The sequence below is a fragment of the Hesperophylax consimilis genome, chromosome 3 (assembly GCF_061612785.1).
Source record: "Hesperophylax consimilis isolate HC1 chromosome 3, BYU_Hcon_1.0, whole genome shotgun sequence".
Taxonomy (NCBI): domain Eukaryota; kingdom Metazoa; phylum Arthropoda; class Insecta; order Trichoptera; family Limnephilidae; genus Hesperophylax; species Hesperophylax consimilis.
The window spans coordinates 19,105,246-19,124,356 of NC_142838.1; the positions used below are offsets into that span (position 1 = coordinate 19,105,246).

The following is a 19,111-nucleotide window of genomic DNA, read 5'->3' on the forward strand; positions in this document are numbered from 1 at the left end:
TAAGCGTCTCCCGCAAACAATGTGTTAAGTAGGTTAAGTTAGGTAAGGTTTAAATATATTTTTTTTCATCGTTTCTAATGACTTTATATCACTTTTTAAAGGTGTGTTGAATAGTCACTGTGTTGAGTTATCATGGAACTGACATCTTTATCTTACAGTAGAATTATTATCAATATTTTATATTATACATATTATGTATTTTTAACAATTAAATACGCAACGAAGCGTAATGCTTCAATAGTTCATTCTTTGTTTAGTTCCTCTTTTGGTCTCCTGCACCGACATCTTTGTAGATCTGTATCTCTGTTTGCCTAAAACTTAAGTAACCAGAAGCCAATGGGGAAATAAAATTCAAATCATCAAGTGGCAGTGATTTTATTTATACAAATATAAATATAAAGGTTCCACATTCAGGCTCTCTCACAGTTAATTGAATTCCAATGACATTCCTTTAGCGATAATCTGCATCACTTTCAACAATAATTGTTATATTTTACTTGTCTATTCTCGTTACATTCCATGCCACAAATATAGGTATTTTCAATTAATCTGTAGATATTTTTTGGTATAATTAATTAATATAAGAAAAAAATAATAATAATCCAGTATTTACAAATAAACTTATGAAATGTACACATATGATGGTGAATTAGTCTAACAACAATGTATTCATAAAAATATAACTCTCATTGAAAAATTTCAGATAAAAAATGTATTCAACTTACCGAAAGGTAAATTGTTCATGCACACAAAAAAAAATATATTGGCAGAATTATTATGAATCTGTTGAAAAACACAAAAAACTAAATAATATGAACACCGAACACAAGAGGTACCTACATATAAAAAGGTGATTTTATATGTAGGTACCTCTTCTCAATATGTATACCAAATTAAAACTTGATACCTCTAAAAATTTTAATAATTTGACGAGGCGCGATTTAATACAGGAATTAAAAATAATCTGTTATTTAATTACAAAAGGACAGACCAAATTAAATTTTGTTTAATTGTTTCCATTGCAAGATTTATTCTTGCGTAAGCAATGTGGTTAACATAAAGCATCAATTTTTACACTTATTCAAAGAAAAATATTGAAAATGGTTAAATGCACCTAAGTTATAGATTGAGATCACCATGTCATCAGTAACATACGAAGCTTTGTGTTTAGTATCCATTCAATGCGAATAACCAAGGAAATTATCACATGTAAAGAAAACAATGCATAAATTATAAACAAAGGGTTTACTGTATTCATACTCATATATATTTTTGACAACTAAATGAATCTATGTATGTAAGCTATATATATATAGTTCAGTGATTATAATATACATACTATAATGTAGGTATATTGAAGATTATTAGTTAACGTTAATTCTAATGCGATTCATATTTGAATGTAATTGAAAAAGGCCATTGTATATCTTCTGTAAACTAATACGACTACATAGTAATATCATAATGTATTGAGTCGGGAGTGAACACTTACTCATAGGACCAAAGTAACAAGAATAACCACAGGGAAGTGTGAATATCTGTTTAGAAAAATATGAATACATGCGAAAATAGCCTTACCAAAATAGTGTACACGGTTTAAGTAGATATTCGAAACATACTTTAATATCACTATATACAGTGCATTTTTCTGGAGAAAAGCTGACAATGAACATGGAAGCTATTTGTCTAAGAAATTCAATCAATGGAGGATGTTATAACCTTCTCATTCAACAATTTTCTTTAAATAGGTTAAATGCACTGGTTCCAGCATTCCTCCAGAATGAAGAATTTTATAATAAATGTATGCATGTATTGTTTAACACGCTGATGCTAAACAATACATACACCAACATGGAGTTATAAGTTATTTACAGTTTAAAAGTAAATGTATCCATAAATAATGTAATAGGTATGCAATTGCACATTGTGTGGTAATATGGTAAGATTAACAGAGTTCATTAAATCCAACGCTCGGCAGCTGCAGCTATCTCTACCGTATCCTACTTAATCTGATTTAAACATTAATTTGTACTATCTCGTAACCAGCAATTGTCACCTCAATCTAGATAGATTCCTTCAAGTGAGTCGCTATCATGTTAAATTCAAATACATATGCCTCTTTCAGAAGGTAAGTTGCAATACAACAGCTTATGCACGTTACAACAATGAGGTAGATACCAAATATTATCCGTATGTAAATCAAGTTATACTCGTAGTCAGTACTTCAAATATATATATCCATTTCTAAAATTGATGGAAGTATTTAGCCAGGATTTAACAAAAAGTTCACGCATAGCAACCCACTCAACAAGCGCATTGTCTAAGTAAACAACAACACATATTAAACTACATAGCTTTACAGACTCGTTCCATCAGAACACTCGTGCCCAAACATTACTCTTAAATTAATCTTTTAGTGAACGGAAAACTAGCCGGGGCAGTACGCCAGATGTGCAGATGTAGCAAAGTGTCACGTATACCAACAAAACTACTAGAAAACAGCACTCACACCGTGGAAAGTGTTATAAGCAGCCTACAGCCTAAATGCTAACTGTTTTATCATGTTGAGCACTTCTTCAAAAAAACTAGGTAAATTGTATCACTTTGAAGGTCTGTCTTGAATCTTAGATAACTTTAATTGAACACCATGATTCATTTTGGTTTCACTCTAAAAATATTGAAATTTACAGTATACAGTTTACTTCTGGTTAGTTTACTAATTAGTAATATATTCTGGAGGGATCCATAAGTTATACAAATGGCAGTGATAAAACTGGTGCATTATTTAAATTTACATCGCCTTAAAACATTTAGTTTATTTGCGTCTTCGTCAGTCTCAAAAGAATTAGATTAAATTACCTACTTGAAATATTCTAATCAAGTCTGTGAAAGTTTGACATAAACTTTACCCCCTCACAACAAATGTTTTCATAATGATCACCGTATTATATTAATGCGTAATGAGGCAATTTGTTCAATGAACACATTTTTCGACAATTTGTCAGTTTTGATTATCGCTAATACATATAACGCCTAACAAAAGAAATTAACCATAAAACTGTGAAGGATTCAAATCATTTAAAGTATCCCGCGGAGGATAAGGCAGTGAAATTATGTAATGTTTTAAAACAATCAATGCTTCAAATACAATACCAACCATTAAATAAATATGTTTTAGGAGAAGAGTACTTAAAGATTGAGCTACAATAAATAAAAGGAATAATGTATTTTCTGTAGGGAACTCATGGGCTCGTAAAACACAACTTAACTAGTAAAAAATCTATGTTTTAAATAAAATCTTAACTAATGAGATCAATAGCAATGTATTTGTGACAAAAACACGCAAAATGACCATTTATCAATCATTATTCATATTTGTGTTGGAAAATATTTCCCGCACTAAGGAAGCCTTTGAATATTTACAATAATTTACTTAGAATATTATTTTCTTACAAATTCACACATAATGTAAAATAATAAAACCTCTGGTGAATAATGGCTCACACCAACACCAACACACTTTACAATAAACTTTACCATGTACTCTCCCACACGTTCACCTTTAACTATAAAATTATCTAACATTCTCAACAAAATAAACACAACTTAATTCATATTTATACAACAGACTTTGTTTTAATGGATAAAAGTAGTAATAATATACACATCACTCTATTTTAACTTATTGAAAACCTATAAGGAAATGTTTTTATTGCTTTATACACATCTTGATTACTTCTCGGAACCCTGACGCCTAATATTCACAACTTGAAACTCTACCATTTGTTTGCCAAACACAGCAAGCGATGCTATTTCAAAGTCTCAAATCACCCTAATTTTATATTTACTTACATATAACACAAACGTAACAGTTACACTTTGAGCTCACAAACACTTTATATTTACTAAAAAGTCACCATGTCCAAATTTCACAAAGATTTTTTTCGCATTTCGATTAGTAAAAATACAAGGCGCAAGAAAGATTCAGTATCCAGTGATGATTGAAAGGCAATTGATGGCATAAGGGATGTCAGTCTAGGTTCAGAAAGTGAAAAGGTTGCGTCAGGTTGGACAGGGAAATATCCTCTTCTCCCGAAGATCAGAGATAGTCCAGATCAGGTTAGGAGTGGTCCAGGGTAGTACCGGCGTGCAGCGCAAAGGCGTCATAGACTCGGATGAGGTCCTCCATGTGGTACTCCTCGAGACAGACGAAGCCGGCCAGCGAGGGAGTGTGTCTTCGGGCACAGGCCAGGCAGTGCACCACGTGGCGCTTCTCCTGCTCGCGGATCAGCAACACGTTCCACACCTCCTGCTCGCACTGCCCGCAATAGTGCGACGCCTCGTTCTTGGCGCGCCCGTGGAAACGCACCTCCACCCCGCGTGACTTCACCAGCTCCAGGGTGCTGGCAGACTGCCGCAGGGTCTGCATCATGCAGGTCTTGATCTGTTTGAACATGAGCTTGTCCGCCACCTTGATGTTTCTGGCAAGGTTCCATGAGAGATGCACCATGGGGACGATGGATTTGAAAGCTTCTAGTTTATTCCATTCGTAACGTTCTAAGGCTAACGAATACTGTCTGGCTGTGAGGGGTCCCACGTTCCATGCTATGTTGTTGCACCACCCTATCGCCTGCACCCAATGAACGCAACCTGCAAACAAACCGACAACATTCTTTACATTTACAAAAAATTAGAAATTTTAATAAAAATAACTTCCTGTTATATACCTACCCATATGTGCTAGGAAAACTTGAGTTTCAGAATTGATTTACACTACGATAAAGCAAAAACCTGATGAACACAAAATTTGTCATTGATCAATGTTATTTACATCATAAGCTATGGAGCTTTGAAATATATTTGAATAGAGAAGGTGTCGTATTGTTTGTTCCCCAGCGATGTCTCGAAGTCAACATATTGTATCACAACTTTTTAATGAATGTGATTTATTAACTAAATTCTACATAGTAAAAACAACTTAAATTTGCATATCTTAACATGTTAAAAACAAATTTTTCAAGATATCCAAGACAAATAATATCTTGGTATTAACTAATGTAAATTGAAAATTTTATTTATAATATGCAATAAAAAAGTATAGCCAAAAAAAAACAAAACATGTAAAATAATAAGTTATTTTTAATGATAAACTAATGTTTATAAGGTAAAGTTTTATGCATAGCCGACATAGCTCAGTGCTTCAGAATACCTAACCGGACATCAGAAGGTACGGGTTCAATTCCCGCTGGCGGCATTTATTTTTACTTGGGAGATATTTTCAATTTGTATTGATATTTCATTTCATTATTGCTTATAATTAAGTTATTTTAAGTTCAGTTTTTTCCAATGTTTTGTTATAGACGCAATAGAAAGGTTGGGTACGAACCCGCATTGACCCAGACCAGGTCACCAGGCCGCTGTGTGAAGCGGTAGACAGGTATGTTGGCCGCCTGCATGTCCTCCATGGAGGGCCACCAGGAGCCGTGCAGGTAGCTGAGGCTGTTCTGCTCGCAGAGGGCATTGATACCACCCCAGTATGAGTCGGGCACTCCGAACCACTCGCACTCTCCTGGTCCGATGTTGATGTTGATAGAGCAGAAATTGTTGTTCTCTTGGTGGCCGGGCGTCCGGGATCCGGGCACCTGAAATATTCATTAATTTATTATGCTAACAAAAACACAATTTATTATGTTAAATCATCTATAATAATCTCTATATATGTATATATATTATAAGAAACCCACTTAAGAAGTTTTGTTATTTCAGTTTTAGTAAATGTAAGTAGAACCTCGTTAATTCAAAATCCAAGGGACATCAAAAAGCAAATTTCGAATTAATGAATTCACCACGTAATTCGAAATTTTATGAAAAACAAAAAAAAATGCCGAAAATCGAGTTCCTCGGCCGCCACTTCAAAACCCGTATCTATGGAGTAAATTCGTAATAATACAAATTATTCCTGTGTAAATCGAATTTTCGCAGCCGATTACCGTCGCGGTCGGCTGTTCAAGTTCAGTTATTCAAAGTAAATTTATAAAAATACGATATATTTGCACGTAAATCGAAAATTCGCAGCCGGCCCTTTAAATTTAGATATTCGAAATAAATTCGTGAAAATAAAATATATTTACATGTAAATCGATATTTCTGGGCCCTAACTCGGATATTTGAAAAAAATCACATTACATACGACATTCCAGTGTAAGTCGATTCAGATTTGCAAAATAATAATACTAATTGGGACGATGTATAACCACATAAAACTACATTTTTCGATGTTTTTTCATTTTTCAAATTATCTGGTTCGAATTAAAGAGGTTCTACTGTACAGTTCTCTCTCACTAATTCGCCATCCCAAACACCGGGCAAGTGTCCAATTAGTGAAAGCGCCGGATTACTGAGCACTTTTCGCTAAATATTAAAATAATAATGTACAATAAATTGTTTCTTTTATATAACATATATTATTCGTTTTATATTCAAAAAGTTTTTCACAACAATCTCCGGATTTTCTTGTACACATACCGATTTTTTATATGCACAAACGTTCCACATGGCACGGAACATTGCTTACCTTCATATAAAGCTGGACAGTGTTCATCCCCAGTATGACGTGGCCGACGTGAGAGAGCATATTGGCTGCAGAAACCACCCGTGTAAAGGCGGGCAGCTTCATCAGCTCCTGCAGCTGCGGTCTCCACTTCCTCTCGTCAGATAAGTCTACATTGGTCCCAAATCTACAAACAAACAGTAACAATATAGAAACAGAAGCCCATCACAAGTCTAAAGTAGTTTCCCCAGAATAACTTCTTATATTTAGAGAAATGATTTTTTCTCCCTTTGCCAAAAAAAAAGAAATACATACGAATATATTTTTGAAGTTTTTGAAGACCTTCAAAATAAAAATAAAATATTACAGCAATGGTGGCGAACTCTGAAGTCGGTGAAAGGAGATTATTTATTTTTGCAGTTGGAGCGCGTGTACCAAACGAGGGAGTGAGAATATTTTATATATAGTATTATTCAATTAATTAAATTATTTAGTTCATTCAATTTAAAATAAAAATAAATATTAATATTTTTATTCCCAGCTGCACGAATAGGATTTGCAATTCAACTTATCCATATTGGTGGGGACAAATCCCATCGTCCCCCTACAAAGAACCACCACTAATATATAGCAACAATAATAATGTGGATGCACTATATAGCGTATTGGCGTTCCATAGATTAAAATATGTCTGCGTGTAAATTACATGAGTATTCCTTCTCAAGTATTATTACCTGAGCATTTTGTTTCCATTATATTTGGCAGATTTCTTCCTCTTTCCATTAGCACCTGTCGAGTCCTTAGAATCTGAATCACTCATGTTACTCGTTACTCCTCCAGCAGCTTTCTCTCTTTCTTCCTGTTAACGAAATGTATCAATATTAATTAGTAAAATAACAATAATTGAGAGCATATAATGAAGACTGCTTTGGAAGGTTGTCAACCCCACATTGTCATTGACAAAGAATGTTTATCATGCTACATTCTTCCAAAATTATCATTCTTTTCACTCGTCTTGCATGAATGTGAAAAGACAAAAAATGCCTCAACGTTGAATATTTTCAATCAATTCATAAAAATGTATTAAATTGAATTAAAAGAACATCTGTTATTTGTAAAGGTTGGCTGGCCCAGGTACTACCTGGAGCCATCGCATTGAAAGGCTCGGCAGTTCTACCGTACTTTAAGTCAAGCCTATTGTTCGATCTCTTCCCACATGTTTTCTTAAAAACCGTAGATAAACTACTGCCAAAACCAGTTGTCTGTAGCAACCTTAAATCATACTCTTTTATTGTATTGAATAAAGGAGTTTGATTTATGAATAATCATTTGTTAGACATAATTATTGTCAAATGAATCAAGCTATGATATTGTACAAGCATGTGCGATAGCTTACAACAGATCTCTCAAGAATTCTACTACGCATATGAAAATTGGACAGGACAAACAATCATTGCATTGGATGGTAAGAATAGCGATCCTGGCTAATTCCAGTATAGGATGATCACCAAGAAGGAAATGACTACGAAGAGGGAAGCACACCCTACAGACCTTGAGACTCTCCTGGAAGCTGCTGGCTTGGTATTGCGCGTACTTGTGGACAGTGGTGTGCGAACGGTGTGATATGCAACCCCACACGCGCTTCTCCCCGCTCTGGTCCCAGTTCTCATCTGCGGATTGGTGCACCTGCGTTCGCACTTCCACGCTGTGCTCGGGCCACGCTTCCACCAATGTCTTGGTGGAGAAAAGACCCAGATCTGAAACAGGATAGATTTATGTATTTGTGTCACACACCTCTACATGTTATTAGATTTAAGAAAATAATTGATAAATGAGGACAATATTGATGATGATTTCAACTCTACTCGATGGTTATATGCTTCATGATAACCTATTAAATGGGTTGGCGATATACAATGTCAGGAAGTGCAAGAGAGACATAGCACGTGCAAAAGGTAGAATACTAGTCAAACTGTGGTGAAGCCACTGAAGCCACTTGCAGATATTTATTTATTACTTCCATACAGCAAAACCTGTTCATAAATAAACTTTTTTTTAATAAATTAAATAGTAGAGTAAGTTCGAGTAATATGGCACACCATAAGCTTCATTATACACGTTGTTTACGAAATCATAAAAAGTTAACCCTTTTTTTCAGTAAACAAACTATTCAGTCATAGATTTGTATAAATAAAATTAATTATAATAATCAGAATCCTTTTTTTTTTAAAACCCTAAAAATTATTTAAAAAAATTATATTTTTTCCATATTTTCCGAGTTCTACAAATTAAACTTCAAACTTGATGACAGTAAACAATCTATGCCATCACGTAGTACATTTTGAAAAACATTCATGTGTTTTAGTGAAAATACATATATCACCTAGGTGATATCCATGTACGGGGATAGCTGCCGATGGACAACCTATGCGACAGTCGGTAGGTCAGGTTAATATTCGATTAGGAAGCAGTGAAGTCATAAGCGACATTGTAATAAAACTCACCCAGTTTTAAGGCAGCGGCAATCCCCCTGACCACAGCGATGGGGTGCTTGAGACAGAAGTCCTGCAGCTGGGGGGAGAAGGCATCTTTCTTGGACTCGAGGTATACAGAGGGGGTGGGCGGCTGCAGCTGCGCCAGGGTGAGGGGTGCGGGGGGACAGATGGGCGGCGCAGGGGGTGGACTGCTGTCCCCCAGCACGTTCCACGCCCCACAGGCGGCTAACGGAGTCTCTCTGGAAAGTTAATTAAGCATTAATTGCAATGGATTTTATTTTTACCTTTTACATGAATTGAGAATAATCCATGAATGTCACTTGGTAAATGTTGCAATTAAAACAAAACAATTATAATTTTTGGAACTCTTAGGACGGGTTGTTTCGGAGAATTTGAACAATTCATCAAATTTCAACGTTCATTTTCGGGTTCTGTGAAAGATTTATTCAAGTTCTGTTTTTATATCATTGTAGGGTAGTTGCTTGACAAAACTGAAATAAAAACAGAACTTGAAAAAATCTTTCACAGATCTTGAAAATGAACGTTGAAATTTGATGAATTGTTCAGATTCTCCGAAACAACCCGTCCTTATTGTACCGCTGCAAAATTATCACCATCCGGTTCTACCATCAGATTCTAATTTTGTCATAACTTACTTGTTTCTTATAAAATTATGTTTTTGTAAATTGTATCGTTTTAGCAGATAATGTGTTTATACATTTATAAAAATAGTATATAATCTATCATATGTAATTTTCCCAGAATAGCTAGAAATGATTAAGGATAAGCTGGAGTTTAGAGATTAATCAATTAATAACATACTATGTATTGTTTAGAAACGTTTATACTAGCCTCCAACAGATGATGAGAGCGAAATATAAATACAAAACTAAATGTTGAAAAATAATACAAAAAATGTAAATGAATCATTGCCGTCATTGCAGTGCATTCAAATCACAATTTATTAATTCTTTGGATGGTAAGCGAATTACACTAAAAACCTGCTGTTAATCAAATCGTTATGATTATTTTAGTGGCAATAATAGACACTCACACAATATGTCAGGGTTTTAAAATGAGAGAATGGGAACTTACTTTGCTAGCTGTACAATTTGCGCAGCTTCCATGTTGTAATCAAACTCTTGGACTTTGGAATTCTCCTGCTTGAGAGGCTCTAGTTTGACTATCGGCTCCTTTCCCTTTGGCAAAGGCGGCGCAGACATCATTTTGGAATCATTTTCTAATTTGATATCAGGCTTAATATCTTTTATGTCTGGAATAAAACATTAAAAAACGGTAATGATAATTATTCAACCAAATAACAAAAACCTTATGTTCTAAGATAATAATCGAAAACATCATGCGGAATTAAAATCTAGAATTGTTTGTGATATGTTGTAGATTGGAGGGTTCGTACCTTGTGACATTATTTCTTGTTTTACCACGGGAGTTTCTTGTGAAAAATGTTTAAGGAGATCTTCTGCTAATGATTCCGCTAATCCAGTGCCATTTGCTAAATCTAATTGTGGTTTGATATCCTGGAAAACAAATAAACAGAACATTAAAACACAAATAATAATATATTCACTAGCTACCTGTCTACTGCTAGAACTCTGGCACACTATTCAAAGTTTAGATTATAACAAGCGTGCCCAGAATTTTTTTTTTCACATACATCACAGTCATTACAAGGCTAGGTTAGGTTTATTTTTTACATTATTGGGATGCACTTTTAAACAATTCATTGTTTTATGGATTAACAAGTAATATTCTTACATAAAATCTATACAGTGATCTCTCTCTAATCCGCCACCCCAAAAACTGTGTAAGTGTCCAATTAGTGAAAGCGGCGGATTATAGTGTACATACAAAATATCCTAAAAATTAGGCAAATTACAGAAACTGATTTTGAATTTTCAAATATGTATTAAAAATAACAGTGGTTTATAGTAGTTGTACAATAAATGGAGTGGCAGATTACTGAGAGAGTACTGTATTTAATAAATAAGTGCAATCGGAGACAAAGTTGTCATTTGTCTCCGTTGCCAGTGAGATTAAATATAATAATAAAAATAAACTTCACTATCGTTATTTACGCAATGGTAAATAATGATTTAGATTTAGATAATTCTTCACCACAAACCACAATATTATAATAGTTTTTAAATAAACTAGAACTGTAGAATTTTTATGTGAAACCGCACACGAGTCCCAACTGTTCCCAAGTGTCTGGAGCCAGTGAGACTATGGCATCCACAATTATTGGGGTATATTGTGAGGCTGAAGGTAGTGGAGAGGGGAAGGAAAGGAGGAAGAAGAAAGTGGGGAAGTACCTGGCTGTTCAGATCTGTTCACCAAACACGGCCAAAGTAATTTCAAGCAATGTTTCAATTCTGAATGGTGGTCTAACACCAGGGCAATACTGAGAGTATCTCCCGCTCTGGAATATGCCGCAAATATACTTACTACATATTATTTTAACTAGTGGAATGACGATGGGTCTATGGAGAAGATGCGAGTATTCTTAATATTTTCCTTTTAAGAATAATTTGCAATGTGACTTTGAACTTAATGCTTCGATAAATGAATGAAAAAAGAAATCGGCATTACTTGGGCTAATAAAACTTTCGATTCTACTTTTGATTTTTATGAATGGCACCTCTCTGAAGGCTTAATTTATTTTTCTGTTTTAACTCCGGCCTTCAACAAGTTTAATGAGTAATTTGATGAAAAAAAACCAAATTAATAAAATAAAATTTATTCGCTCACGCCGATTTGAACCCGCGACCTCCGAAGGCCGTCAATACAATAGTCTCCCACTAACCCGCCACCCTCAAGGGCAAGTGTACAATTAGTGAAATCGGCAGACTATATTCGCACATGCCTATTTGAACCCTTCGAGATCCGGCTCGCTAGTCGAGAGCCTACTCCTCGACCACGGAGGCCATCAATACAGCACTCTCCCACTAACCCGCGACTTCCGGCTCGCTAGTCGAGAGCCTTACCCATCGACCACGGAGGCCATCGACCACGGAGGCCATCAATACAGCACTCTCCCACTAACCCGCGACTTCCGGCTCGCTAGTCGAGAGCCTTACCCATCGACCACGGAGGCCATCAATACAGCACTCTCCCACTAACCCGCGACTTCCGGCTCGCTAGTCGAGAGCCTTACCCATCGACCACGGAGGCCATCAATACAGCACTCTCCCACTAACCCGCGACTTCCGGCTCTCTAGTCGAGAGCCTTACCCATCGACCACGGAGACCGTCAATACAGTACTCTCCTACTAACCCGCGACTTCCGGCTCGCTAGTCGAGAGCCTTACCCATCGACCACGGAGGCCATCAATACAGCACTCTCCCACTAACCCGCGACTTCCGGCTCGCTAGTCGAGAGCCTTACCCATCAACCACGGAGGCCATCAATACAGCACTCTCCCACTAACCCGCGACTTCCGGCTCTCTAGTCGAGAGCCTTACCCATCGACCACGGAGACCGTCAATACAGTACTCTCCTACTAACCCGCGACTTCCGGCTCGCTAGTCGAGAGCCTTACCCCTCGACCACGGAGGCCATCAATACAGTACTCTCCTACTAACCCGCGACTTCCGGCTCGCTAGTCGAGAGCCTTACCCCTCGACCACGGAGGCCATCAATACAGTACTCTCCTACTAACCCGCGACTTCCGGCTCGCTAGTCGAGAGCCTTACCCCTCGACCACGGAGGCCATCAATACAGTACTCTCCTACTAACCCGCGACTTCCGGCTCGCTAGTCGAGAGCCTTACCCCTCGACCACGGAGGCCATCAATACAGTACTCTCCTACTAACCCGCGACTTCCGGCTCGCTAGTCGAGAGCCTTACCCCTCGACCACGGAGGCCATCAATACAGTACTCTCCTACTAACCCGCGACTTCCGGCTCGCTAGTCGAGAGCCTTACCCCTCGACCACGGAGGCCATCAATACAGTACTCTCCTACTAACCCGCGACTTCCGGCTCGCTAGTCGAGAGCCTTACCCCTCGACCACGGAGGCCATCAATACAGTACTCTCCTACTAACCCGCGACTTCCGGCTCGCTAGTCGAGAGCCTTACCCCTCGACCACGGAGGCCATCAATACAGTACTCTCCTACTAACCCGCGACTTCCGGCTCGCTAGTCGAGAGCCTTACCCCTCGACCACGGAGGCCATCAATACAGTACTCTCCTACTAACCCGCGACTTCCGGCTCGCTAGTCGAGAGCCTTACCCATCGACCACGGAGGCCATCAATACAGTACTCTCCCACTAACCCGCGACTTCCGGCTCGCTAGTCGAGAGCCTTACCCATCGACCACGGAGGCCATCAATACAGCACTCTCCCACTAACCCGCGACTTCCGGCTCGCTAGTCGAGAGCCTTACCCATCGACCACGGAGGCCATCAATACAGCACTCTCCCACTAACCCGCGACTTCTGGCTCGCTAGTCGAGAGCCTTACCCATCGACCACGGAGGCCATCAATACAGCACTCTCCCACTAACCCGCGACTTCCGGCTCGCTAGTCGAGAGCCTTACCCATCGACCACGGAGGCCATCAATACAGCACTCTCCCACTAACCCGCGACTTCCGGCTCTCTAGTCGAGAGCCTTACCCATCGACCACGGAGACCGTCAATACAGTACTCTCCTACTAACCCGCGACTTCCGGCTCGCTAGTCGAGAGCCTTACCCATCGACCACGGAGGCCATCAATACAGCACTCTCCCACTAACCCGCGACTTCCGGCTCGCTAGTCGAGAGCCTTACCCATCGACCACGGAGGCCATCAATACAGCACTCTCCCACTAACCCGCGACTTCCGGCTCGCTAGTCGAGAGCCTTACCCATCGACCACGGAGGCCATCAATACAGCACTCTCCCACTAACCCGCGACTTCCGGCTCGCTAGTCGAGAGCCTTACCCATCGACCACGGAGGCCATCAATACAGCACTCTCCCACTAACCCGCGACTTCCGGCTCTCTAGTCGAGAGCCTTACCCATCGACCACGGAGACCGTCAATACAGTACTCTCCTACTAACCCGCGACTTCCGGCTCGCTAGTCGAGAGCCTTACCCCTCGACCACGGAGGCCATCAATACAGTACTCTCCTACTAACCCGCGACTTCCGGCTCGCTAGTCGAGAGCCTTACCCCTCGACCACGGAGGCCATCAATACAGTACTCTCCTACTAACCCGCGACTTCCGGCTCGCTAGTCGAGAGCCTTACCCCTCGACCACGGAGGCCATCAATACAGTACTCTCCTACTAACCCGCGACTTCCGGCTCGCTAGTCGAGAGCCTTACCCCTCGACCACGGAGGCCATCAATACAGTACTCTCCTACTAACCCGCGACTTCCGGCTCGCTAGTCGAGAGCCTTACCCCTCGACCACGGAGGCCATCAATACAGTACTCTCCTACTAACCCGCGACTTCCGGCTCGCTAGTCGAGAGCCTTACCCATCGACCACGGAGGCCATCAATACAGTACTCTCCCACTAACCCGCGACTTCCGGCTCGCTAGTCGAGAGCCTTACCCATCGACCACGGAGGCCATCAATACAGCACTCTCCCACTAACTCGCCACCCTCAAGGGCAAGTGTACAATTAGAGAAAGTGGCAGATTATAGTGCACACATACTAAGGACGGGTTGTTTCGGAGAATTTGAACAATTCTTCAAATTTCAAAGTTGATTTTCAAGTTCTGTTGTTATTTCAGTTCTGTCAAGCAACTAGCCTATACTAATATAATAACAGAACTTGAATAGGACATGAACCCGAAAATGAATGTTGAAATTTGAACCTAAATATTCTAAAAATTAAAACAGGTATTTCTTACTATAATTGGGTGGCAGATTTCTGAGAGAATGTATCGCTATGAGGTACATCTTTTTCATCAATTTAATCCTAACCTAACGTGAACTAATTCATTATAATTAGTAAAAATCAGGTTGTCCATGGTTAGTAAGAATTGTACCATATTGAAAAAAAGTATTTTTTTAATATATTTATACACGCAGTTATTTATTGTTAAAATATTGGTATATTTTTCGATTAACTTGTGGAATTCTCCTTCACGCAAAAAAAATTATGGTAAAGGTTACGAATTCCGCTTCACTCTTAATACGCAATATTTCACTTTCAAATAAATGGATTTAGCTTTATTAATTCAAAACATGATTTATTATGTCGGGGGAGACGGAAAAATAAGCACTTTTAATTTTAATTTCGTTTATTAAGTCACTTACGCGATATGTCACACGAGATTTCAAAGAAACAAAATAATGTGACATTTGCCGGAAATACCACAACTAGTTATTTACCTAGCCAGTGCGCGGGTTAGGTACAGTACCTACCTACTAACTAATTCAGTTAAAGAAAATAAAATCTTGAAAATATTAAATTAATATATATATATATATAACCTAACCTAATCTAACTGTGATTTTCTATAGCAAAAAATGCCCCTTTAATAACGCCTGCTCGCGTCCCCTTTAGAGTTACATCCCAGTTTTCAAATAGTATGTGGGCTACGCTAGGTTTGTATAGACTGGTTTGTGATTTAATTCTAATACCTATTTTCCATGTTCTAACCTAACCTAACCTAAACGGAATACGTTTAATCACATTTTATTCTATTTGTTTGTTATTCGGGTTATTTTATTTAATTATCTGTTGATTATTTGTTATAAATAATACATTGACTTACATATTAATATGGATTAATTATACACGATGATATTATTTATTTAATATGGCAATACTAATTTTTTTGGTTGGCAGCAATATCTATGAAATATTTTGTAGGTATGAATTACGATATTATGAATATAATCCAACTCTTGATATGAACATAGTCGCTTTCGGCGGCGCCGCATACTAATTGACATATCGCGTAAGTGACTTAATAAACGAAATTAAAATTAAAAGTGCGTACATTACCGTCTCCCCCGACATAATAAATCATGTTTTGAATTAATAAAGCTAAATCCATTTATTTGAAAGTGAAATATTGCGTATTAAGAGTGAAGCGGAATAGGAGAAAATTAATAAAATTATAAATAGCACATGGTATCAATTTAATTACTACAAGAAACAACCATGTATGTCAGAGGAGATGAAAAAAATGATAAAGATGCATTAAAGTTCCATTTTTTCTCAAACTTGGAAATACGCATAAATTATTAAAATAACCCAAACTGATACCCTAATAACCTATTTTGTGCATGTTTACTTAAATAGTTGTCTCCATTTGATATTAAAGTTAAAATCAGTTACTGTTTTTTTTAAAGAGCCTTTGAATGCAGCGGAATTGGAAAACTTTACCAAATATTTATTGAAGCATAAATCATTTAGGTAGGTATCTTACAGGCGATCAATATGAGTTGAATGAATTAAAACTTACAACATTATGTTGTCCAATGGTGGGTTGTACAGGAGTCTGCTGGGTTCTTTCTCTAGCTTGCTGCATAAGCCGACACTGGCCTAATAACTGCTGCATAAGAGCCTGAAGGAATTATTATAATATAAGTCACTGAATAAAACAAATTGACAACAAAAAACCTAAAAACAAACCTGACAGAAGACCGATGATAGACACTATTGACTTTGTTTGCTTTGGAGCCAAGACATTCCAAGCTGAAAACTATTTGAAAACGGAATGCTTATAGTCATAACAGTCTTGTCATTGTTGAAAATCTATAGAAAGAAAAAAAATAGATCTGGCAACATAGTTTTTTTTTTTCATTTAAAAATTTTAAATATCCTACCAGAATTTTTGAGCATTTTATTAAAAATAATTTCAAAGGGATGTTGCCTCATTTCCCTTGAAAATACTAAAAAAAAAAACACAAAGCGGTTGGAAGACGGTATGACGCGTCCGGCTGCCACGAAGGGTGCTACAATACTTTTACTTATTTGGTGTTAATAATTTTGTGAGTTTCAAAAGGCAACTAATTTCAGACCTATTTGCTAGTTATTAATTTGTATTATTTATTAGCTTATTTAATTAAAAAAAGTCTTGTCTCTTATACCTTCCAATGTTTAACTCACATACTCCTTAGTTTACTTGTTATTTTTTTTTAGACGCATATTAATGACTGTATGCATGTACGGTCATACCTGATATGTATATTGTACTTTGATTTACTTTACCATTTCAAGTACTATTATTTAAATTCAATATTAATTACGGCGTTGGTATTTTGCCATTACTTATTATTATTTTTTTTCTATAGATATAACAGACATTATTTTTCTTTTCTTTTAAACATTTGTTTTATAATACATATCAGTATATTATTTATATTTATTTTTTATTTACCTGACGAGTAAATTATTTTCCTGATTTCAGTCTTATTGGTTTGCAACAAACATGAATAATTGTATGCATATATGAATGTACAATGTACATACTTACTTTATATTTTGCTTTAATTACAATATTAGGTGTTATTATTTGGATTTGATGTTAATCTTAGTACATATAAGCATTTAATTTTTTTTTTGTATATAGTTATGCTATTATCCATGTATTATGTTACCCTTACATACATAAACTGTCAATTTTCTCTGCAAAAGCCCGATAGGTGTTAATGAATAATAATAATAATATTATATTTATTTGACAATTTTTTTTTAACCAAACTTCTAAATTTAATTAAGTAAATTAAAAAAAAAAACAAAATGTCTCATTTTTTTTGGTTATTCCCTGGAAATTATTTTTTATAATTTTTAATTGTATGAACAAGATAAAAGTGAGGTGACAATTTTCTTGCTAATTATTTTAATTTAGGACTGTGTATTTTGAATTCCGTGAAGTTTTGGGACGTTTAATAAAAATATTGCACTTTTTAAATATGAAAGAATACTTCAATGATCTAAAGGGTAATTTTATCTAGTTTTTTAAATTGTATTATACACGGTGTCCGGAAACTCGTAGTACAAGCGGGAAACTGGAGAATCTACACCACATGGGGAACCCAAAAAAACATTAAGTTTTTTGATTTGAGCATTTTCAAAAAAAAAAAAAAAACCAAAAAAATATATTTTTCGGCTATTTTAGGGTTAAAGTTTTTTCTGGTGTTTAGGGTTGAATAACAGATGTTTTAACCCTGCAGAGCAGAAATATTTTATGATTACACCGGATTAAATGAAGGGTGATTTCAAAATAATGCTTCAAATCCGAGTTTCTTCATTTGTTTTACTTTCAAATAGTTTTAATTAGTTGGGTACTTTGATCTTCAGTAATAATTTATAAGAATTTGATTAAAAAAAAAAAAAAAAATCAACTTCAAACTCGATTTACTCGATAACGAAGGCTCAAATAAAAAAAATATATACTACAAAATCGACTCCAAATGTGATGTAGATTCACCAGTTTCCCGCTTGTACTACGAGTTTCCGGACACCCTGTATAATATCTTAAAAATATAGAAAATTTAAAATACCTTGGAAAAATTCCGAAATTCGATGAGAAATTATTATTATTTCAAGTTTATACAACAGATAAACAACCCTCTTTGACTGGATAAGCATTATATATATATATATATCTTATGTATCTTTCCATGAATTTTTTTTATCTCAGTTTCTATTCTAATTAGTAAGTTTTCACATACACGGTCGTTTATCAATTGAATAAAATTTTCACAATGTTTTTTAGTAAGACCATTAGTGTGTTAAGTTTCATGTATTCATTTTATTTGTTTGTATATTAATTTTATACATACAATAAATTATATCAACTTATTTATTAATTATTGCTTCAACTTATAAATAACCACAATCGTGAGATTTCCAAAACAAAAGTAATTTTCCCTCTGAATTAAAAAAATTGATATCTTATATTTTGTGTGTTTAGCGTATTTTAGATATATTGTGTAACGTAGGTACTTGTAATTACTGCTAAATTTTAACCTAAACCAAAAATAATTCAAAAATCAGATTGAAATGGGATGTGATGACCTCAGAATCAACAGATTTGGTAGAGCCAACTAAACAGGGCATCTTTATGTGATGGTGCTTTACTAATTTTTAAAT

The 19,111-nt window shown here is 36.5% G+C and overlaps 1 protein-coding gene across 1 annotated transcript in view; it reads right to left on the reverse strand.

Annotated features, from left to right (window-relative positions):
* Positions 1-374: 374 nt before the first annotated feature.
* Utx (Utx histone demethylase) overlaps positions 375-19,111 on the reverse strand; it is a 118,667-nt gene continuing 99,930 nt past the window's right edge. Inside the window, exons 10-18 of the mRNA XM_089649009.1 lie at positions 16,476-16,577; positions 10,463-10,583; positions 10,141-10,318; positions 9,055-9,284; positions 8,102-8,307; positions 7,285-7,409; positions 6,575-6,737; positions 5,387-5,642; positions 375-4,650 (exon numbers count right to left, since the gene is read on the reverse strand). Coding sequence (XP_089505135.1) covers positions 4,121-4,650; positions 5,387-5,642; positions 6,575-6,737; positions 7,285-7,409; positions 8,102-8,307; positions 9,055-9,284; positions 10,141-10,318; positions 10,463-10,583; positions 16,476-16,577 — 1,911 coding nt within the window. The 3' untranslated portion in view covers positions 375-4,120. The remainder of the gene's footprint in view (positions 4,651-5,386; positions 5,643-6,574; positions 6,738-7,284; positions 7,410-8,101; positions 8,308-9,054; positions 9,285-10,140; positions 10,319-10,462; positions 10,584-16,475; positions 16,578-19,111) is intronic.